The following is a 23,708-nucleotide window of genomic DNA, read 5'->3' on the forward strand; positions in this document are numbered from 1 at the left end:
CCAATTACCTCTGTTACAAAAAGGGTCGATGAAATAACTAGGAAATAAATAAGATTAACAGCCAAAACGTAACAAGGATGTACAGTTCAACATAGAAAGAAAAACAAACCTTAATATATATACAGGTCGAAGACATATAAACTGGTACCTCTCTGCTCTACAGCCACAGTCAGACTAACCCAAAATCACTTGTTTATACACTTAATTACTGTTATTCTTATCATCTACAAACGTATTCAAAATGTAGTTCAAACTAATTAAACACAATACATCAAATAGCAGTGATGCAAACTTGTCACCTTTCGGCGAAATTCGCCGTTTTGAATCCAAAATAGGTCGTTTGTGTGATTCATGTAGATCTGCGATAAAAATATTTTTGGGGTATGAGGGGGTCTGGGACCCGGAGTAATCTGCGGCCGTGAGCTGTTACTTATGTGCCATCATGACACGCATGGTGTTCTTTTTTTATATATTATAATGAAGTGCGAGCTGTGTGCTCGAGTCTTCCTGCCTGTCGGCTCTGCTCATGGATGTATAATAAGGCTCTGCTGCTCGGCGATGATGGTCTAGCTTCAGGAGCTACATTACCTACGGGTGCGTTCGTTAATATTAACTGCGCGTCCGGAGTCACTGTGGCACAGACTGGACCGCTGGTGAACAGCTGTTAGAACGGGCCGTTCAGGTGTTCAGAGCAGAGCTCCCTGTCGGAGCGCCAGAGCGTGATGTGAACTGAAAAGTTTTTCTGTGGCAATATTATTTAAGGAATCGTTGAGCTAGCTAGCATACATTGTCACTATCTGCTAACGTTAGCTTTAGCCTTCTATTTCTAATAGTTTTTTTCATAGGCTATAAACAGAGGTGGTATAAGTATATATATATTGTACTTGAGTAAAAGTAGAAGTACTCAGGTCTTGTACTTGAATAAAAGTAGAAGCACTCAGGTCTTGTACTTGAGTAAAAGTAGAAGCACACAGATCTTGTACTAGAGTAAAAGTAGAAGTACTCAGATCTCGTACTTGAGTAAAAGTAGAAGTACTCAGATCTTGTACTTGAGTAAAAGTAATAGTACCAGAGTGTAGGAATACTCTGTTACAGTAAAAGTCCTGCATTCAAAATGTTCCTCAAGTAAAAGTAGAAAAGTATTATCATCAAAATATAGTGAAAGTAGCGACAGTAAAAGTAGTCATTGTGCAGATTGGTCCATTTCAGAATAATAGATATGATATGTTTTATAATGATTGATCATGAAAGTGTTCTCAAAGCTGGTAAAGGTGCAGCTAGTTTGAATGACTTTGTATACTGCAGGGTAGCTTGTGGATTTACTCCAGGTGGAACTAAAGTCTGATTTAACACTTGATTACATTTCACATCATTCATCCACATCTGTAAAGTAACTAAAGGTAATAAATACATGAAGGGGAGTAGAAGTACACCATGTACCTCTGAACTGTAGTGGAGTAGAAGAACAAAGTAGCAAAGTATGGAAATACTTAAATAAAGTACAAGTATCTCAAAATTGTGCCCAAGTATAGTACTTGTTGAGTTTATGAACTTAGTTACTTTACACCATGTGGCTATAAAGATAGAAAGACTAAGCCTTGCACAGAGGCATGAAAATACATTTTCAAAAGGCTCAACAGTGCTGCCAAAATTATAAACTGACTGCTACACAATTTAAAAATAAATGCTTTTATATATTTATATTAGACTCTTTGGCGTTTCTGTTATTATTAACACTGCTGCTTTAGTTGTTCTGACTGCTAAAATCCTGTTATTCCTCATTTTAAAGCGGATATTCCGTGGGGTAGGGGAGCCGGGGGCTCGGATCATTGTCACCTTTTTCATACCTGATGAGTTTGCATCCCTGAAATAGGTCAACATATTCTACATTTCTGACCACAGAAGCCTTAACCAATAACACTTTAAGACTTGGAAGGAAATTGTCACCCATGCCCATGCACTACATGCATGCTCCAATTGAGCACAGGTACTTCCACTGATTGAGCCTCTACTTAACGATGCAGTATTCTGTTGCTCTGCTTGGACTTCACAACCTTGACCGAGAGGGTAAGCAGGTTACTTTGGCACAGCATTGCTATGTATGACTTCAAATAAAGCTGTCTTGAACAAATAATGACTTGGGTTTTATTGTACCAATGTCCAGCAAAGTTATTAATGTGTTTCCCTCAATGTGTCTTTTACCATGCCCCTATGCCAACTGTGATGAAGGCGTCTTCTTCACAACCCACATGCGCTGGAATCCACACAAATTGAACAATAATTCATTCTGAAGAGGAGTATAAGTATTAGAATGAAAACCCTTGTTTTATTAATTTATATTAGATGATCTCACATCAGACAGCATTTTCTAATCAAGCTGTTAGAACCCTTCTGTCTCTGGCAGTAAAAGATCAGTTGTGTTTTGGATTTAAAGATTTGTTTGGACCAGATACAGCTGCCACGCACACGCTGTGTTTCCACAACAACAAGTAAACACAACCTGAGACGGGGGCTGAACCTGTTCTGTCCTTCAAACTGCTCCAACAGTCATTCTCTGAAACCATTTGTTACTAAAGTGTCTATGCCAGCATGCAGTGGTGAAATAACAATTCGATCTGTTAAACATAATAGAAGTGGCGTTACTACAAAGTTAAAGTACGCTTCTTTGAGTAAACTACTAAACTTTGGAACAAAAAACATATATTTTTACTTTTCTTTATTTACAAAACATCTACATCATAAACCTTTCACACACAACATTTCACTCTTCCATGTTCAGCTATCTTCTCATCCTTAAAACACAACAAACACATTCTGTATCTTCACATGAATCATGTCTTGAACAGTTGGATTTCTTACCGCTTGTTTGCTATTCCCAAAGTCATATAAAGAACCCTGGTGTTTATTAGAGCCTCATTCTGATGGGTCAATAACGATCTGTATTTATTCTGTGGATAGTGTCTGTATTAAACCGTATATTTGTATACCTGACTTATAGTGTTTCCAATTTCTAAACTGCTGTTCAATAATGTCCTCCTCTATCATGTTCAGTGTAAATACATTCAGTCTGTTTATATCTTTATATTATACTACAACTCTTTTTATTTTTCTGTCGTATACCTCTGGTTAGCACTTGTACTCTGTGCAATCACATTGTGTGCAAGTTGCCAGGGAGAACAGCTTCGGTAAAGAACCTCGGCCTTGAGATGGTGAAACTGGAAGCACAAAAATGTGAACTCTTTTTCAGTTTTTAGGAAAAGTTTCTGCAGTAGAGTAATATTCTCTAAGTAGAGCCAAGGATTGTTTGCAATGTTGGAAAGTCTCTTAAGCTAGTGTTAACCGAAGGGTACATTTCCTGTATCTAAAAAACTAATTCAGAAAACCCATCAACTTTGAGAAAAGGTAACCAAGAGGTCGAAAAATGCTGACTCATTCCTGCAGCAATCCGTTATTCTCAATGTAATGCCAAGATGGTTTGGGTTGGTGGAAGGTAATGAGTATTCTACTGTTTATGTAAATGTCTAAAAAGTTGACAAATAAAAACTAAGTTCAACTGATCAAGCCCAAACTAACTTTCACCATTACATCAAACGGTGTAAAAAAACATGTCCTCTATTCTTTCTTGTAGTCCTCCTCCAGTTTGAGCTTCTCCGTGTTGTTACTCAGGACAACCGCATCGTTGGTGACTTTCACCTTGTTGAAGAAGTTGAAATCTGCCACGTATCGGCCCCCCGTGGTGCTGAACAACATCGGCTTGAACTCGTACCCCCAGAGGATCTCCTGCGGGACGTAAGAGGTGCGGCTCTGGCACGTGGCGGCGGTGGACTCCATGGTGGCGTTCAGGGTCACCAGCAGCTCGAAGTCTCGGGTCTGCAGGTTCTCTGCGTTGAGGCCTGTGAGAGGACTGTGCTCGTCCAGGACGTGGTAGAAGGTGAGCGGGAGGATCAGGAAGGGGCACTCTCCACTGGAGTCCATGAAGAAGTCCACAGAGCTCTGGTGGATCTGCGTCTTCTCACCTTCTTCCGTGACGTTGGACTGGAGGAATTTCCCCGTCAGCTGGCACTGGATCAGAAGACTCTTCCTCATGTTGGCCACCCTCACCATCAGACACAATTTCCCGGCACGCCGGCAGATCACCGCAGACTTACTGAACTTGATGGTCTCCGCTCTTTTCTTTGGGCGGGCCAGTTTGGCGAGAAAGGCCCCGGTGACGAAGATCTCAGCCAGGCCGGTGATGACGAGCTGAGCCACGAGCGTGAAGATGGCCAGCGGACACTCTTCTGAGATGTACCGTAAACCGTACCCGATGGTGGTCTGTGACTCCAGGGAGAACAGGAAGGCTCCGGTGAGGGTCTTCACGTTCACCACGCAGGCCGTGCGGTTGGCGCTCAAGTCGGGATCAAAGTCCCCGTTGCCCATGCCGATGAAGTAGAAAATGACCCCGAAGATGAACCAGGTCATGACGAAGGTGGAGGCGAACAGAGTGAGTTTGTAGCGCCACTTCATGTCCACCACCGTGGTCCAGATGTCATGCAGGTACAGCTTCACCATGCCCTCCACGTTGTCGACACGCACTTTGTTGTGGCCGTCTTTTGACACGATCCTCCGCTGGACCTCCGCCGTCCTGGTCGCCATGGTGATGTCAGTCAAACTGATGGTGACTAATGATGAGGTCTCAGTATGGCATCACCTATGGATGAGCTGACATTAAACAAAGAAGAAACAAACCATTGATATCAAGTAAATTAAATATGTACATAAGTAATATAACCACACTGTATACATCTGTTCATATCTTTATACTGTCTATATACTATACTTTCAATACTGCATCTGTTTATAGCCTATTTATAATTATTCATTCATTTATTTATATCATGGAGACACTTGCACTGCTATTTTGCACTTCTGGCCCGATGCCAAACTCTGTTTCGTTACTAGTACCTGTACTATGTAATGAAAATAAAGTTGAATCTGAATCTGAATCTAATGTACTTTCAGTTTTAGATCCAAACATCCAACTAGATTTATTAGAAAATTGTAGGTACTGCAAGATAATACATTACAGTGTAAAATAAATCATTAAGTAATTGAAATCTGCTCCATATTTTTTTCCAGCCACAACATTTATGTGATGAACAATTCATTACATTAATCCAGGAATAAAATATGTGTTTTCTTTAAAAGGACTAAAAAGACTTAAAAGTACAAACATGCCACCATTGATATAGGAGCTAAAGCAACATATTTTGCATAGAACAAATTCTAACAAAACTAAAAATACAATTACAATTAAAGTACTGGAACTTCGAAAACGAATTCAAGTCCAGTATTGTATGTAAGATAAAATAATCAATATAAATGAACAAATAAATAAAATGCTGAAACTGTCAATGCATGTGTACCTGCAGTTTGAAATTGCCACAAATGAGTCTTTGTTAAAATCTCTAAAATGACACAATTTTCCTTTAAAGTTGATCAAGATTTGTAAACTGAAGGTCAGAAAAGTATAGCAGATGATTCAACACACCAAATAAAACTATAAAATGTGAAGTTAAATGTAAGTCTAAACCTAGTGTAACGTCTCAGGGTTAAAACAATGTCAAAAAGTGAACCTAAGAAGTAAGCCATTACAGAAGCCGGAGAACATTTGCTTTAATCATTGATTTCTTGATAAATCTGTGTTACTCACATCCTGCTGCCTCGCTGAATACTCTCAGGTGCTTTTCTTCACTTTTCTCAGGTGTGCCCGCAGACAATATGAAAGATGAAGCGTCTGCAGAACATCTAGTTCAGTGTCTTCTTTCTTTCTATTGTCCGTGTTGTGTGCGCGCTGAACTTTGGCACAGACGTATTCAGGGTCGGCAGACAAAAGCCGAGCTGTAAACTCTGATCTGAGCGAGGGTTGGCTGTTTTACCTCCGCCTCCTTCTCACCTGTCCGCCAGGTAACCAGCAACTTAAAGTTTGTTTTGATCCTTTTATGGTTGTTGTTGCTTTACACAAACACACCCACATTTACTGCTTACAGAACATGCTCTAAAGGTCATTAAGAAGGGGCACTTTGATGTCAATACAAATAATAACAACGGTGTGACTATGTGGAAAACTAGAGAAACATCACTGAGAAAATGTGTGTACCGGCTGCTGAATACTGCAAACACTTCTGAAGTATTTGGAGCTTTTTAAATGTATTTCTGTGTCTGAAATAGATGTATGCCTCATATTTTAAATAAAGCACAAGTCGAATGACGTTGTAAATTCAGGTAAAGTTCAAAAACTAAAAGGGGTTGAAGTTTAACAAGAGCAAATTCAAGTGAAGTCCTAAATAACAATAGGCTTCAGTTAAAATAAGTCCATCAGTTTACACATCGGGTTAATATTAGCGAGTCACTTATGAGAACAATTATAAAATCTGAAGATGTATCATTAAAGAATTAGCTGATGCTCAAACACTGATAGGAGTTACAGTTGAGGCTCTTAAAGAAGGTGATTTGGGGGAAATTAATTTAATGTTCGGACTAATTTAAGTTTTAGTTTAAATAACTTTGATCTGTGTAAAATGGAAAAGGCAGCTGAACTGAAAAGACTAAAATATGTCATTCTGAAGTAATTCTATCACATTTAACAGATTCAAAACACACACAGAGAATGCAAAACAATTACAATGAGCTAAATTGTGAGAAAGAAATATTAAATCTTAACGTGTGTAACCAGGGAAAGCAGTGGAAGTCTCACACTGAGTGTAGGAGTGGGTTTAGCGCTGAAAGGGACATAACATGTGACTTTTATTCGGTGTAAAATAAGTTTAAACTAAGGAGTATGAAGAGAAGTGCCGTGTGCAAACACTAAAAGACGCTTAAGTGTTTGATGAAAGTTAAAAAATGACACTAACTATTAAATGTACAGTGAATGTCCCTTTAAATCTTGAACGCTGGTTGCTAAACTTTATGACCTTGAATTGCACGTCTTAGCTTTGTTATTAACCTCATTGATGTTACACACATTCCTTAAGAGAGAGAGAGAGAGAGAGAGAGAGTGTGTGTGTGTGTGTGACTAAGGTATGAGATCACTAAAAGATTTCCTTGTTCCTACAAATGGTCCTTTACAGCAGTTTATTTATCTTTCAGGATCCTTTAACTGTAAGAACATTGCACCAATAAAACACGCACCATGTCCTATCGGTACTTAAAGGTAGGTTCAGTGAAAGAATAAAAGATATTTAAATTAGTCATTTCTATTTTCAGTCATTATATTTGGACACACCACATCAATAACTGTGTGTTTGGTTAAATCCTTTATTTAGATCCTAACTGTTGTTGTAATATTTTAGTTTGAAAACACTTAAATGTTATTTGCATTGAACTTATCTGTAAAACTGAAAACCATAAACAATATTTAACATTTTTATAATTAACCCTTCTGTTGTGTTCGGGTCAAATCTGACCGATTTACTGCTTTCATCAATCATAACTTTTTTGTTTTACATTCGATTGCATTAAGGCTTTATGATATCCTTCACAGTAGACATTTGAACATATCAAATCGCTGATCACCACTTTCATTGAATTTTGGATTTTAGTCAACTTTGTAACACCCATGGTGTTCCCGGTCAAACATGACCGCCATAAAAAAAAGGAATTAATAACCATCCGGATCAGATAAAACACATACCCACAACCGTGCACGTGCATGCATACGTGAGTCATGGTAAGATATCTGGCTTAAGAGTTTGCTTTTTCTTTGCACAGCATGAAAGAAAGGCGAAATGAACGGGCCGTGATTTTAGTTTTTTTAAGCAGAGGTCAATTCATTTGTACGGCCCTCGGAGGATGTTGTAAAAATTGAAATGGCCCTTGAGAGGAAAAAGGTTCCCCTCCCCTGGTATAAGGCCATGTATAATGTTGGTATAAACGTTAAAAGGGTCATTCATCTCGATAAATAAATGAAGGGTCAAACCCCAACTAGTGGACAAAAAGTAAAATGCAATATTTAATGCTTCAACATGAGAAATGTGTCTTTCAGGCTGACATTAAAAAATTTAAAACAATAACATCTGACAAAGAATGAAGAACTAGCTTTTATTTACAGAAAAACATAAATTGTTCCACTCCGGTCCCCAGTCTGTCTGTTCTTTTTAGTAGTAGGTACGTGTATTGTGTGACACATGATGCAGAATACAGGTAGCTATTAACTGGAAGTCCTCAAAATTCACAGATATGAAAAGTGCCAAAACAACTACGTTTCATGCCACGTAGCCTGGGAGAGAAAACTACACGAAGCTGGTCTCAATTTGCACAAAACATATTGTGATAGTGGATTAATCTTCTAAAGTGTTTTTATACAAAGTTCCTGGTTTCATCTGCTCCGATGTGTATTATAGAGGACACATAAATACAGAATGTTTTTAAAAGGCACAAAAAGGAACATTTAATGATATGAAATGTCTTCAGGTCTTAACGATTTGTGGTTGGCATTTCCCAGTTTCCTGATTATTTACAACAAAAAAGCAATTGATTAAAAATGATATGTACCGGTAGTTACATCCCTAATTATATCTGCATACAACTCCATTGGTGTTGTATAGACTTTTTATTAAATGTATATTTACTGCTAGTAACTGTTAAATACGGGGATTTAAAGTAAAGCGTACATGAGTCCAGCCTTATTACTGTACCCCATAATTAGCCTGTTCTAATGGCTCCTTCAGTTTGAAATGAAGCTCAGCACAAGTTCTTTCAGGAAGACTGGTTCCCACGCTCTCATTCACAATTCTCTCTCACTCACTCGCCCTTTCTTTCAATAAGCAAGAGCGCAACATACACCCAGCTAAACCAATCGGTGGCGTCTCATCTCCACAGCCTATCACAACACAAATGTTTAAATCTGCTTTTTTCTCTCCCCTGCCAGCATCATTCAGGAGAATTGAATCAACCCTCCTCCACCTCCAGTCTCATCAGATCCAAGGCAGGCTAGCCCAGAAGAACCCTCATCACTCCGGATTTTTATTTCCCTTTAGTTTTCACCACAACCAGTGTCTAGACCCCGGGGGGTTTCTCTTTTCCTAGTCGGCTCCTCCTCCCCCTTAATCCACCACAGTATGATGGGGTCCAATCTCCAAAATGTATATATATATATATATATATATATATATATATATATATATATATATATATATATATATATATATATATATATATATATATATATCATACGGCAATAAAGATGTTATCAACTAACAAATTAATTCTCTCCTGATTGAACTGAAGTACGTACTTTCAATTGGGGTCATGAGCGTCAATATGTTTTAATTTAGATTAAAAAAGACATCCTGACATTATCAAAAAAACGAGATTTAATATGTCGGGGCTGGAAAAATCGACAGTACATTTAGATGAGGATTCAAGGGGTCGGGGGGGGGGGGGCACAGACTCACAAACATAAACATCTCGGCCTATATCAGGAAGGGTGAATAAATAAGAGGTCCCTCAGGGTCACTGAGGGGCCGGGGTAGCGGCCGTGGCCTTCAGGATGCCTCGCAGCACCTTGTGGTTGTTGAGCGGCTGGTTCTCTTTGGGGGGGTAGCAGGGCCCGCGGTCCGTAGAGAAGGAATAAGGGAACCGCAGAACCCAGAACCCGTCGGGAGGAAGAACCAAATCTGTCTGCTCCGGGTGGAACAACGGGCAGGGAGGGGGGCCGGGCTGCACCTGGAGACACAGCAGGGAATCAAAACACTTAAAATTCCTTCATACATGCATACAGGCAGATTTTGTAAGTTTGCCCACTTACAAATATATTAACAGTCTTATCATTTTAGGTTTATATAAACAGTGAGATTAAGAATATCAAAAAACAATTTGTATCTTTTATATAATATCAATTTCTGGATTTTCTTTTTGAATACATGCGGCTAGTTTTCAGTGACCCACGGAGGGGGGGTGTAGCTACCTGTGGGTTGAGGGTGACCTCCAGCGGGGAGTCCGGCACAACGACAAACAGCCGAGTCAGCTGAGCGTAGTGAGACTTGATGCCGCGGCCCTGCGACGGGGACGGGATGTAGAGCGGCATGTCGGTGTTCAGCACCCTGGTGGCGGGGTCTTTGGCCCCCCCCGGCCCCAGAACCTTCACTATCTTATCCGGCCCGCAGCTGATGAAGCGCCGCCCCCTGCTGTCCTCGTACTCGAACCCCACGAAGATCCGAGCCATGTCGTCTCTCCTGCGGCTCCTCCCCAGGCCCCCGGTGCTTCCCCTTTTCCCCACCAGGGTCTTATTGGGGGCCGGCCACGAGGAGTTGCCCCCATCCAGAGGCTCCGTCAGTCTGTCCGGGTCCTCCTCCGACCGGGAGCGGATCACCAGGTCCCAGGGCAGCAGGAAGGAGGATCCGGGGAGGAAGCCCGGCTGCTCCAGGCCCGTGTGGCAGTTGTAGGACTTTGCGGGGCCCAGTTTGACGAGAGACCAGCTGGAGAACTTTGGGAGTAGACCCTTAGCACAGCCAGAGTGCATCATCCCGGGGAGATACTCCACGGTGGAGGGCTGCCGGTCCACAAGACTGGGTCTCTTTGGCTGGACTTGTGTTTCGGTGCCATCTCCGTCAGCATAGGGCCCCAAGCTGTCTGTGGACTGACCCAGGCTGAGGGCCAGGCTGAGGCTGGTGTCTGCGGGGGTGTGGCTCTGGGCGGGGGTGTGGCTCTGGGCAGGGGTGGGGTTGTGGCTTTGGGCGGGGCTCGGGGCAGGGATGGGGGTGGGGGTGTGGCTCTGGGTGGGGGTGTGGCTCTGGGTGGTGCTCTGGGTGGTGCTCAGCTCCTTCAGTTTCTCCACCACCACCTCTGTAGACCCGGAGGCCTCGATGGGGGTCCTCTGAGCCTGGTTTGTTGCGGGCGCCGGGTCCGGGGTGCTGGACTGGAACACGGGGAAGTCGATCCGCTCCAACTTCCCGCAGCATTTCTCATCCAGCATCTAGTCATGGAGATTAGAGAATAATGGGAAAATTCTATTCTGGAGGAATTTGAGGGAATGTATGTTTACTGTTTTTTGTGACAGTGGACCAATGGGACTGTCCACGACACTATAAACAAACACACTAAACTAAACAGGATGAGATGTTTGAAGCTGCTGACCTGGTAGAAGTCGTAGTTGGCCGCCTGGATGTCGAACGGATCTTCTCGTGGCACCTGCTTCCTGCCGCAGTTACAGGCGCTGGTGGAGCGCCCCCTGCTGTTGTGGTTCAGGATGGGCGGGTTTCGATCCATGTCTGTCTTCTCTCCTGCAGAAACAACGGCAGAATTTATACATCTGTATTATTTATTTTCATCCTGACTAGTTATGAATGTCTTAATAAATGTCTATCCATAAAGAAACATCAAAATGAACACTGGAGCTGCAATTAATAGTCGGTTAATTGATAGATTGATGAACACAAGAACAATCATTAACAATTTGGATAAAATATTTATTATTGATAATTGTTTGATTATTTGGGATTTACTGCTTTTCATCATATCAAAGTGCATATATTTGGGTTTAAGACAGAAAGACTGACATTTAAATACATTACCTTAGACTTTAGGAAACTGGGATAGACATCTTTCATTATACAAATAAAATAATTAAAACCATAATTAACTAATTTAGAGCTTTCTGCTTTTGTTAGTGGAATCATTTCCCCACACTCTCAGGTACCCATCATGTAGTTTGCTTCTCATTATCCCACGCGTGCAGATCTTATATTAAACACCCTGTGGATAGATACCAGCATTAACTTGATGCAGTGCAGACTATTCTGCATTATTTCTATTCTATTTGATCTGTTTTATTGTATTGCACTGTTGGAGGAGCCTGTGACCTACGATTTTAATTGACATAACTAAACTGTAGCTATGTACACATGACAACAAAAGCCTTGAATCTTCAGCAGAGGAATATGAAGCCGTGTTGCTGCTCACCTGTCTGAGGCAGCAGGTGGAACTTGTGCACACAGTGCTGGTCCGTCAGGCTGCGCTCCTCGCACAGCTGGTGGCCGTTGCTCCAGAACTTGTAGCAGTCCTCATGAAGCTGCAGAGCGTAGCGCTGGAAAGCCACGCCTCGTGCATGCTGGCTGTACACCCGCAGAGCCTGGGCCAGCTGGTTCTTGTGCACGGTCGTTGTGTAGTTATGGGGGAGGTTGGACTGGTAGGCACTGTGAGCCAGAGGCAGGGCTTTCTGACACCTGTTCTCAGAAAACTTTGTATCAGCGTCGAGAAAACCCTCCAAAACCTTCAGCTGGCCCTGAACCTTTGACCAAAGCTCTGCTATTTCCTCCTCTGTGTTGCTGATGAGGACCTGGTGGAGCTTAGAGGCGATCTGGACCCACTTGGAGTAGGTCGGCAGCTCAAAGTGTGAAGGCTGAGGGTTGCGACCAACGCTGTCGTCGAAGCCTTTCTTGGTGAGCACCAGCTCCACGTGCTGCCAGAGGAACTCCTTCAGGCTGCAGTCTGTCAGCTGGCCGCCCATCAACAGAGTCGCTGGATCTCCGCTGTAACTCGTCTGTCGCGCTGAACGTCTCATCTGCTGATATCTCCGCGGGCCCGTCACCACCACGGCTGGCTCGGTTTGACTCACGGTGCACGTGGAGCGCAGCTGGCTGAGCAACGCGCCCACAGGGTCCTCGTCAACGGTCGGGATCACGTACACGAAGGCCTGGTTGGCGGGAACGGTGAACAGGCAGTTGCTGCTCTGATTGGTCAAGACTCTGCTCTTACGGAAGATACGGTAGATCTGGTCCTCGAGCGCGTGCTGCAGCCTCCTCCTGGGGGAGTGCTTCTTGGGTTTGTCGGGGTTTCCTCCAGACTCTGAGCCGTTTGTAGAGACCTTTGAAACAACAAACAAAAGAGGTGTCAAATAAATGTTACATGCAATGGAGTTTATGTGAGATGACTTTGGAACTCCCTCCACAGCCACGTCCAATCTGCCAACACCCCCACGTCATTAAAAAAAATCCCTCAAAACTCACCTTTTCACTCTTGCCTTCAACTCCTAATCCGCTAACCCCTCGCCCTTATTCCACCTAGCTTAGCACTTTTTACTTTTGTTGTTATTTTTCTTCTTAACTTGCTTGTAAAGCGCTTTGAGCACACGGAAAAGCACTATATAAGTGACTTGTATTATTATCATTATTATTATTATTAGAATATCTTTAACCAAGGCCAGGGCTGGTTTGAATAGTGACTTGTCTTTGCCAACATTTACATTTGTTTTGTTTCCTTATCTCTAAATATGATGAATGTTATTTGTGCATCGTGTTATTTAGTCTATTGTGTTTTTGATCGTTTGTCATGTTTTTTTTTATAAATGATTGTCTTTTACTGTTCTGTTTTCAATGTGTTGCGTGAGTTAGGGCTGCTCGATTATGGCAAAAATCATAATCTCGATTATTTGGGTCAATAATTGATATCACGATTATTAAAAAAGATTATCCATTTACTTTGAAAACATCAATTTATTGGCGAAAAAAATGTGAACAGTATGTTTTTATTTGATTACCCTGAACTTTAAGTCTAATTCAACTGAAAAAACATTTAAAAAAAGTAATAATAATAAAAAAATTACATTGTTTTCGTAATCGAAATTGCGATTAAAATACGATTAATTGAGCAGCCCTAGCGTGAGTTTTGTTTTGGCACTCTCTTTAACAAGACTGTGATATTACTACTTGTTTTACTAAACAACAACATCCGAGCACTTGATAAAACTTGATAAAAGATAAGAAGCAGACCTTCATGGAGCCGTTCATCTGGAAGACGAAGAGCAGGCGAGGAGGGCATGGCCGACAGTTCAGCTTCCACTCTTTGGACACAGGGCAGTCCTTGATGGCAGCCCGGATCAGAGGCAGCACCTTCTGTCTCAGAGCATCCAGGGCCCGGAAGAGACGGTCATAAGTTACATCAAAAGTCTGGTTCGGGTGCACCAGCAGGAGCACGTGACACACGGAGAAGATGTAGAGTAAATGCAGGCAGTGCTGTCGGTCCAGGTCTTTCCACAGCTCGTGGGAGTCGGAGTGTCCGGTACCGGCGCTCAGAGACTCGCAGGCCCGCAATAGCTGCCGGCTGTCGGACACGGAGGACAGCAACAGGTACAAAACCCGGTTCTCCTGGTGGTAGAAAGCCTCGATGCTGCTGTCCGCCGTACCGCCATCTTCCGGTCCTCCGAACAGCGAGAAGATGTGTTTGTCCGCGAGACTGTTGACGATAGATTCTTTAGGCGCGCCCGGTTGCATGTTGCTTTTACCGAAAATACCGACAACACACAAGCCTTCGTCCCGGTAAGCGACATCCTCCTGGAGGTCCGCCTGAAGCAGAGCCTCCATACTCAGAGGGAGAGCCATGTTTGTTCCCTTCATGGTGGAAAGCGGGGGAAGAAAAACAAAGACGCACTTATTTCCGGTTCCCTTAACTAAAGTGTCCGAGCAGACACTATTTTCGGTTCCTTTTTTTAATAACAATTAACTTTATGTTTCTAAGCCCTAGTGATTTAAGATAAGTCCATATTGACACAACATCGTATACACTACATTTTAAACAATAATCAGTTTTTCAGCATTATTAATATTATGTATATAACTAGACCAGTCCATGTATATTTCTTCATATGCATATTTTTACATATTTATTCTTGTTATATATTGTAGTTCAATGTGCACATGTTTTACTTGAACTTCTTTATTTATTATAAATATTTTACATTTATTTATGTTTTATTCAGAAATGGAGCGACTGTAACCAAATATATTTTCCCTGGTGAAAAGTATATATATATATATATATATATATACATATATTGTGATTCAGAAAAACAGGTAAAGAATGACATGCTTGATAATAAAAATAAAACCAAATACGTTTTAGAATGTGTTTTAAACTTATTGAACATCTCTGTTAATACATAATAAATTAAACATTTAATTAAATAGAATGCAAAGAATGAACAACAGGCAATGGGTAATGAAACCCACTGAATAGTTGTGCTATAGCTAAAGTTATATATTAAAATGTCTTGTTTCTTCTCCAAAAAAACAACCCTATAGATCTCAAGTTGCACTGAAATAAAACAGCAGAATATCATCACATTAAAGAAGCTGGTACTTAAGGCTCAAAACATTTTTTCAGCCCTACTATACAAACATATTGCACAGTGTTGGTTTAATTGGCAAAAACATTTTGAGTGGACAGCAACTTTAAGTGTGTAAATGACTGAAATACATGTCTTAGAGGGAAGGCGTGTGGCGTAGTGGGTTAGTGCGTTGGTGTTCGGATCAAAACATTTGAATACATGTTTGTTGTTAACGTTATTACCCAGGATGTAATGTTTGTTAAAATTCCACTTATACTTTCTAAAAAATTACATTATCAAAGTACATATTTGATATTATAAAAAAGTACTACAGTAGGCTACTTTAGTATCATAGTTGCAGTCTGTTATTTATTGTGGGATTCTATTGATATACATCTTACATTAAGGTTTCCTGTTATAAAATGTATCTACTTTTCTACTTTTGTTCATGAGATTTTTTCTAGGATGATGAAAAATGGATTGGCAATATAATACTGTCTTAGTTTGACATCATACATATGACCAAACACACCCCCATGTCTATAAAAAGCTCTCAGACGTCAGAGGCAGCGCTGCGTGCGCGTTCACGACTCTCTGACGTCACATTCTTGTGATCATCCGAAATCCCTGATAACGCGATGCGCGTTTCCGCTTGGTTCTGAATGTGGGGTTCAGTCCAGACACTGACAGTCCAGTCCAGTCTAGTAGCACAACCGGAGAAAGTGCACTCATCCCGGCAGGTCTGCTGCTCTCACACGCGCACCGGTACTCCACGCGCCCCCGGTAGTTCACACTCATTCAGGTAGTCTGCGCGTGCACGACTCAGTGTACCGACTCCTCTTCTTTTTCTTCTCCTTCTTCTTCTTCTCAGCCCAGAGAAGTTAGTGCACTGACGGGAGGAGTTGTCGCTGTCTGTCCAGGAATGAGAGATGATGGCCGGCTCTATAGCAGAGGAGAAAACCTTCCGACGGTTCCTGGAGCTCTTCCTGCGGGAGATGAGGATGCCTCTGCAGGAGAGCGACCCTCCGCCGCTGCGCCCCTTGTGGGACTTGATGACTGAGGACGAAGTGGAGGGGGAATGCCTCGACCTGTGTCTCCAGCACCTCTACAAATAGTTGAGTAACCACTTTTACTCTAATTGCATGTTGTTATCTAGCGATTGTAAACGTTTAAGTATAAAATGAAGTGACTGTCGCAGCTTTAATGTTCGTGTTTCGGACCGGGCGCTGTTGACCCTGGTCCCAGTCCACATCATATAAGCCACGCAGGATGAGAGACACCTGCTTCCTGCTGGGTGTGTCCAACAACACCAAGTTTCAACAAAGTGCGTTTACTGAAACATAATGGGGAATTAAAGAAAAAGCAGAAGTGAACAGATCTACACACGACCAGGGTATTCGCCTGTATTATATCTCGTATATTCCCTTCTTTATTTTTGTTATAATGCCCCCAATGTACGCCAGTGGTGACGGTACCGGAGGTCCACAAAAAGGTGAACCCCTGCTTTTGCGTAACAGCCCGACGTCATGATGGTGTAGGAGGGGGAGGAAGCCATCGCCATCACTGCTGAGCGCATCTTCATGCAGGCTAAAAATAACCGGTTACGTTATTAGCCTCAATCGTTCGTTTTATAATCCGATACATTGACTACAATGTGGCGTAGTGAAATGCAGAATATCTGGAAATATATCATGAGGGCTTCAGTGTCTAAATGTCATTGATGCATTGTAACCTAATTCATACAGATTATTTAAAGGACTGCTACTGTATGCATGATTTCAATTAATTCGATCTAGAGTTGAAAAGAAGGGAATGACTTCTCAGAGGCGGTGGAAAAAGCTCTGCCCTGAGCTCTGCTGCCTGGCCTGGTTTTGAATCAAAAATAGGTGCAGAAACTGTGCTGGAAAGAAAAGGGTGGAAGGATTCATCTAGGGCACTGAGTGGCAAGGGGGGCTGCTGCTCGCATGTAGGAACAAAAAATGATTTTCACCGGCTGACGTTGCACGCAGAATATTCAAAACGCTCATATGTTCATCTCCTAAGGTCAGGGGAGGGGGAGCATATGTTGGAGGCAGGATGGATCAGTAGAGCCGTCAGGTGTTTCCAAGATAGAAAGCAGACCTGTTGTAGCAGCAATATAATCAGTGTTAATTCACCACACATTCATAATGTTACAATGTGATTGGCTGGTGGATATAAGGTCATTGAGCATTCAACATCTTTCACACTTTACCCTCCCCCTCCATATTCTGCACTAACATGCGCATGACTATTCAATGTAGGAGACAAACGGTGGAAAAATGACAGATTTTTAGTTTTCTGTATTGAAGAATGTGTGTTACACTAAAAGGTTTCTGTTTAATGTGTCCACAAAGGCACATTCGTATGGTTGAGACAACTACTCTTGGCTTTATGTTTGAATAGTCTTTCATTATTTTAGTAGGGCAGCACAATAAAAATGGTCAACACAGTATGGACTAATGCAATATCCAAATCTGAGTATGTGCAATATTTTGAAAAGGCTAAATTAAATCAAGTATTGTGGCGCAAAAGAGAAGTCCGGACCTTAAACGGTACTCTACAAATCCTCTTAAAAATCACACCATGATAATGTATGGTGAGTTATGATGAATAATGATCATTCCCTGTAATCGTCAATCATATTGGAGTTGCATTTGGTCATATTAGTAAAGATAATCCCAATTAGTCGAGCAGCCGTAGTTTTTAAGTCACATTCCCCTTAACATAAGGAGACAAAGCTAAGCAACAATTCAATAAACATAGAATAGATAAGAACAGGTTAGTGTCAAGAGCTCAATAATGCCTCTAACAAACTGGAATTATCCGGCAACTTTATGCTCTAGGAAAACTATTCTTCAACTCTCTCCTCAACTATAGAGGCGAAGTCCCTCCCCTTCTGATGGACCTCCATGGGACCTTATTTTGGAAAAATTATGTATTGAAGTCAATGGCGGGAGAAATATTATCTTTTGATCCCGTTTGAATTGTGCCACGAATTATGATGTTTGTCAATTTAAAAGATAATTTTGCAAGTTAAAAAAATAAAAATGTGTCGTAAAACTGTGAAGTAACACTTTTTTTTGTGTGAAACCGCTCAATGAACTAAATCTCCCGTCTCGCACCACACCCTTTTAAGATTGACAAACATCATATGTGTAATTTGTGGCACAATTCAAACGGGATCGAAAGATAATCTTTCTCTCCCCTTTGACTTCAATACATAATTTTTCCGAAATAAGGTCCCATGGGTCGGAAGTATATGGGCGGGACTTCGCCTCTCTATTCTTCAACTCTCTCTAGAAAAACCAGGTGAATCTATTAGCTGAACACATAACAAACTTACTTTCTAAATCTCTTCAGTTTAATCACAGACTGTACAGAGCCCAAACTAAATATTTAGCCAAATGTCACCCCTTAGGAAACAGAACAATCCAAGAGTATTTTCCCATATTATCCCACATTGTGTGGATATGGACTAAATGAAAGATTGAAATTTAGTTAGTTAATTCTTCTTCTTTTTTGGACCAACACTATTTCAACAATCCATTTGGTGTCAGAATAACAATGTTTTATATTTGTTTTCATTGCCATATACAGGACTGTCTCAGAAAATTAGAATATTGTGATAAAGTTCTTTATTTTCTGTAATGCAATTAAAAAAAAACAAAAATGTCATACATTCTGGATTCATTACAAATCAACTGAAATATTGCAAGCCTTTTATTATTTTAATATTGCTGATTATGGCATACAGCTTAAGAAAACTCAAAAATCCTATCTCAAAAAATTAGAATAGTTCCTCAGAACAAGTAAAAAAAAAAGATTTATAACAGCAAAACACAATCAAACATTTGAAAATGTCCATTAATGCACTCAGTACTTGGTTGGGAATCCTTTTGCACGGATTACTGCATCAATGCGGCGTGGCATGGAGGCAATCAGCCTGTGGCATTGCTGAGGTGTTATGGATGCCCAGGATGCTTCAATAGCGGCCTTTAGCTCATTAGCATTGTTGGGACTGTTCCAATGTCCAGGATCCTTGGAATTCGTTGCGGGAAATTTCGAGGCTGCACATGTGTATCCTCCGCAGTATTACAATCCCCACAATGCTTTGTGCACGGACCAATTTCCAAACCTTTGGTGGAAAATGTAAGGCGGGGCCTCTCATATGACGTACACCTGCACACCTGTTAGCTTGTTCCATTCTTTGTTTTCCGAGGCTAGGAAGGATTCTTGCCTCGCTTCTGAAGGACCTGACTCGGAAGACATGTCCTACCAAGGAAGCGTGCTCGACATTGAGAAACACCCAGAGTCAGGCGATGGTTAGCTTAGCTTAGCATTAAGCCATTGGGGGAAACACTCAGGCCGTTCCTCAATCTCGAGGATGCTGGCTTAGTCGCGTACTTCCAAGTCACTTCCTTCAGAAACGAAGCAAGTATGCTTCCAAGCCACGGCTTTGGAAAACGAAGAAGAATGGAACAGGCTAACAAGTGTGCCACTCTCTCTAACGGTTTTAACATAAACTGTACCGAAAATAAATACCTCACGATGTCTATCTAATTATGAACTTGCTTTACTTTCACAGAACACATTTTTGGTGATAACAAATGTAACAAAGTCACATATTTACCAACACATGTTCTACGCCACTACATACTTACATTTAAATGTGTGCTGCGTCGGTTCAGCCATTCTACGCAAGGGTTTTTGAAATTGGTCCGTGCGCAAAGCATTGTGGGGATTTTAAGGACGCAAAGTCTACCCATGTGCAGCCTCGAAATTTCCCCCAAACCAAGGACGCAGCCTCGGTGGAATTCCAAGTATGCTGGAGATTGGAACAGTCCTTCGGCGGCACTCGATGACGTAGCATCCTTGAAATATTGGCTTGGAAGCCAGTATCCTCGAGATTGAGAAACGGCCCCAGTCTGACTTTGTTCAATGTAAAAGAAAAAACGATCCTTCAAACAGCGCCAAAGTTCACTGAGCAACATGTTTCGTCTTGTTTACCTAATCACAAATACACAAAGAAAAATGCACATTAAATCTCCAAGAAGCTGCACGCAGGAGAAGAATAGCAAGATATACATTTGATACTTCCAATTTATTTGATGATACATGTGTTACGCATTGGACTTTTCTTGTAATGGAGTATATTTCACATTTAATACTTAATCAAGGATCTGAGTACTTTGTTTACCGGTGAAACAATAAAAGTAGCTTTTATAAATAGCTCTTTTAACAACTCTCTACTGGGCTCCCTGACAACAACAAGCCTTTTGATGCTGAACAAAGCTGAAACATGTAATTATTCAGTGGACAATTAGAGTGGTGTGTGATTTCTTTATTGTTGGTGTTGCCCCTGCTCCCACCAGTTTTCCACCATCATTTAAAATGGAGTCTTTGAAAAACCAGTCCTTAGCTTCTGAAATATCTGCAGCCAAAAGAAAATGTCCCCCTGTCCCTGTTCCCTGGCCAGTGTAGCTTCGTTTACAGTAAAGTGCATCTGGCTGGTTGCAGTCAGTGAATCGTGATTTGGCCGTCGTCCATTGAGCAATTTATCTTAAGAGACACCACCAGGAGGAAGCTGGCCGCTGCTCACAAGGTCAAACTGTACAGTGTTTTTATATGATCGCTGCAAAATCATGAGGAATCAACCCATTCTGAATATCCCACATAATCATCAGCTTTATTGAAGAGACTCAAGGTCCATTTAAAAAAAACAAAAAAAAAACACTTATTTTTCACATATCAAGTAAAAACAGAGAAATTGACACTCAATAGAAAGCGAAGGGGAAAAGTTGGGTATAGAAAAAAACTAGAGCAAGCACTTTACCATGATGTTACCTTGATCTAATGTTTTCAAACTTTCAGGAACCACATTAAGAAAGCGGTGTTGAAATTAAAGAATTTAACAAAGATATTGCTCTGCTTTAAAGACGGATGCAATTGTTTCATATTTTCTTTCTTTTTAGGCTTGTTTTCAACACAACGATGGTTAAATATTGTGGCTTTTGGGCATTCGTGAAAGGGATATTTGTTATCATGAGAGGTTGGAAAGGGATAACGGTTTCTAAAACCATTAAATAACTAGTGTTAGAACTTATATGCTGCCCAGGTGATACTGTGGTTCACTATTAATGTAAACTTGGATCTGTAGGCTTCATGTAAGCTTCTATCTTCACCGCTAAATTAGTTTGCGCCAAACCAAATGGTCGTATTGCCTCTGCTGCGTGCCTTAAGCTCAAATTATTTTAACTTTGACTTCCTTTCGACAAATAGCAAATCGCTTATGAAACTTTTATATTCCTTGCAAATCTTTTGCTTAGTCTCCTGACAGCATGACACACGTCAATACTAGCTATGAAAGAACAATTTAAACACATTTCTAAAGACCTCTCTCCATTTCTTTCTCGTATACGGGTTAAATTGCCACGGGGAATTGATACGCTTGAAGTTTTCAACCTCTACTTCTTCTGATCTGTTTACGACGCATTACAGCCTTGCATCCTTCACTGTGCCCCAAACAAGTTAAAGAGGTCATGCTTTTTCCTGTAGTGTGTTTTTTTTGTGTGCCTGTTAACGGCTCCATTGGACTCCTTTGTTTACTTTGGTAACACAGGGACATCACTGTGTAACACTCGCATTTTTATTGGCTAGCGCTCCAACACATTGTACGTGCTAAGGGGCCGGACATCTCTAAAAGGTTGACCAATAACAACCGAGCCTACCAGCTAACCATAATAACCATGTAGAAACATACATATTTTCTTTTTGAAACTTTTCTAAAGTTTGCCTAGAATTCCCTTGACACTGGGCTATCAACCTCTATCAGAGCTGACATGAAGTAGAAATCTGCCGGCTGTGACTCCATCACTTCGGCAGCTGATGTCACAGATTTCACTGCTGTCGTGGTTTAAAGGGTTTCACCCGAGTACAAATGGCCTGCTACAGTATTTTGGCCGCAGTCAGACTCTAACAGACCCGCTGCGGGAGAACACAGATCCTGTATCAGAGCTGAAACACGAGCTCATGTATCACTTAGTCTCCCATTAACATGCCTGCCTGCTGTCAGTAAAGCTGCTGGGCTCACAGTCCACAGAGAAAAATGTAAATGTTGTAGAGAACTGGTCTCTCCGTGTGTGTGCGTTTGACACTCCTTTACATCATACACGTCAGTTGTCATGGGAACAGCACAGGCGTCCTTGCTCCGAGTAATAATAGTGTTTTCGTCTTCAGTCTGAATCCTGCAGGCAGCCGCACGCCATGATTCCCCTCAGACTATTCTCCTTTCAAGGTGACAGTTTGATAACAGTGCTTCATACCAACACAGGGTGATCTGGATCTTCTAATGCTTATTTATGCTCAGTAGAAAGAACATATGAACATAGAGATTTGAATTCCTCTGTCTGTTCTGGGCTTTGATCTGAAGTTACTTTCAAAATCTGTCAAATTATTCAGCTAAAAAGTTAGTTTTTCTTATTTAAATATATCTAGTCCGAGTATATTGGACTTTTTCTATAAACAATTTTCATCAGAATCAGATGTATTGCCAATTGAACATACAAGGAATTTGCTTTGTTGTATTATAACCAGCAGAGGTGGAAGAAGTACTCAGATATTTTACTTGAGTAAAAATAGTACCAGAGTGTAGGAATATTATGTTACAAGTAAAAGTCCTGCATTCAAAATGTTACTTAAGTAAAAGTACAAAAGTATTAGCATCAAAATATTCCTAAAGTATCAAAAGTAAAAGTATTCATTATGCAGATTGGTCCATTTCAGAATAATATATATGATATGTTTTATAATGATTGATCATCAAGTGTTCTCAGAGCTGGTAAAGTTTCAGCTAGTTTGAATGACTTTGTATACTGCAGGGTAGCTTGTGGATTTACTCCAGGTGGAACTAAAGTCTGATTCAACACTTGATTATATTTCACATCATTCATCCACATCTGTAAAGTAACTAAAGGTATTAAATACATGAAGTGGAATAAAGTACACTATTTACCACAGAACTGAAGTGAAAATAGTACTTAAGTACAATTTTGAGTTAGTTACTTTATACCACTGATACCAGAGTATTATAACATTAAAGATAAATAGAGATATCAGTCCGATATAGGGCTAGGCGATACGAAGAAAATCCAATATCAATATATATAAAATCCAAATATATACATTTTCTGATCTAAAACCTCAATATCGATAACATATTGTAGGGTTGACGATCAAGGCTTTCAAACCAAAAATATTTAAACAATTAGATTTCTTAAAAATAATCATCAGTAAAGAGAAGTGGAGTCTCTATAGGCAAATCAAACAGAAGCTTCACATCTGGAAAATTCACAAAATGACATGTTCTGTAATGCAGCGAATAAAACCAGGAAAAATCATTAGGCTTTATTGAGATATTCAATATGTAAGACGATATCAAGTCTCCAATCATGATATTTCTTTATTTTCTTTTACACATTTTTTTTTTTTCATTATAGTGTACAATAATCGATGCCATTTCATTTACATTGTAATATCACAGTACACTCACTACACTCCTCCCTCCCTCCCTCCACCCGCACATGCCCACACAGGCAAAACCAAAAAA

General features: G+C 40.9%; 3 protein-coding genes across 5 annotated transcripts in view; 1 reads left to right on the forward strand and 2 right to left on the reverse strand.

The window, feature by feature from the left end:
* Positions 1 to 2,701: 2,701 nt before the first annotated feature.
* On the reverse strand, positions 2,702 to 5,969 carry kcnj15 (potassium inwardly rectifying channel subfamily J member 15). Of its 2 annotated transcripts, none has more exons than XM_079650264.1 (2): positions 5,693 to 5,969; positions 2,702 to 4,690 (listed from the first exon to the last, which is right to left on the reverse strand). In XM_079650264.1, the coding sequence occupies exon 2, from the start codon at positions 4,633 to 4,635 to the stop codon at positions 3,613 to 3,615; it is 1,023 nt and encodes a 340-aa protein (XP_079506390.1). In that variant the 5' UTR covers positions 4,636 to 4,690; positions 5,693 to 5,969; the 3' UTR covers positions 2,702 to 3,612. The 2 variants fall into 2 exon arrangements, with proteins under 2 accessions (XP_079506390.1, XP_079506389.1); XM_079650263.1 differs by having other exon boundaries at positions 2,702 to 4,701; positions 5,693 to 5,965.
* A 2,096-nt stretch (positions 5,970 to 8,065) lies between these two features.
* Positions 8,066 to 14,565, reverse strand: smg8 (SMG8 nonsense mediated mRNA decay factor). Its single transcript, XM_079648127.1, has 5 exons — positions 13,749 to 14,565; positions 11,941 to 12,844; positions 11,116 to 11,261; positions 9,947 to 10,954; positions 8,066 to 9,705 (listed from the first exon to the last, which is right to left on the reverse strand). Exons 1-5 carry the CDS (start codon positions 14,370 to 14,372, stop codon positions 9,493 to 9,495), a joined length of 2,895 nt encoding a protein of 964 aa, XP_079504253.1. The 5' UTR covers positions 14,373 to 14,565; the 3' UTR covers positions 8,066 to 9,492.
* ppm1e (protein phosphatase, Mg2+/Mn2+ dependent, 1E) overlaps positions 13,971 to 23,708 on the forward strand; it is a 46,203-nt gene continuing 36,465 nt past the window's right edge. The window contains exons 1-2 of one of the 2 annotated variants that reach the window (XM_079648130.1): positions 13,971 to 14,105; positions 15,954 to 16,196. In XM_079648130.1, coding sequence (XP_079504256.1) covers positions 16,012 to 16,196 — 185 coding nt within the window. In that variant the 5' untranslated portion in view covers positions 13,971 to 14,105; positions 15,954 to 16,011. Of the gene's footprint in view, positions 14,106 to 15,008; positions 15,848 to 15,953; positions 16,197 to 23,708 lie in introns of those variants that run through there. The other variant, XM_079648129.1, reaches the window with a different exon arrangement.

This window comes from Notothenia rossii, assembly GCF_949606895.1.
Source record: "Notothenia rossii genome assembly, chromosome: 9".
In the NCBI taxonomy this organism is placed as follows: domain Eukaryota; kingdom Metazoa; phylum Chordata; class Actinopteri; order Perciformes; family Nototheniidae; genus Notothenia; species Notothenia rossii.

Excerpts from the sequence above, each read along its gene's own strand:
- kcnj15 (XM_079650264.1), bottom strand. The coding sequence starts at position 4,635 with ATGGCGACCAGGACGGCGGAGGTCCAGCGGAGGATCGTGTCAAAAGAC.
- smg8 (XM_079648127.1), bottom strand. The coding sequence starts at position 14,372 with ATGAAGGGAACAAACATGGCTCTCCCTCTGAGTATGGAGGCTCTGCTT. Across the intron at positions 10,955-11,115 it reads CCAACTACGACTTCTACCAG|ATGCTGGATGAGAAATGCTG; the intron begins GTCAGCAGCTTC and ends CTCCATGACTAG. Across the intron at positions 9,706-9,946 it reads AGGTCACCCTCAACCCACAG|GTGCAGCCCGGCCCCCCTCC; the intron begins GTAGCTACACCC and ends CTGTGTCTCCAG.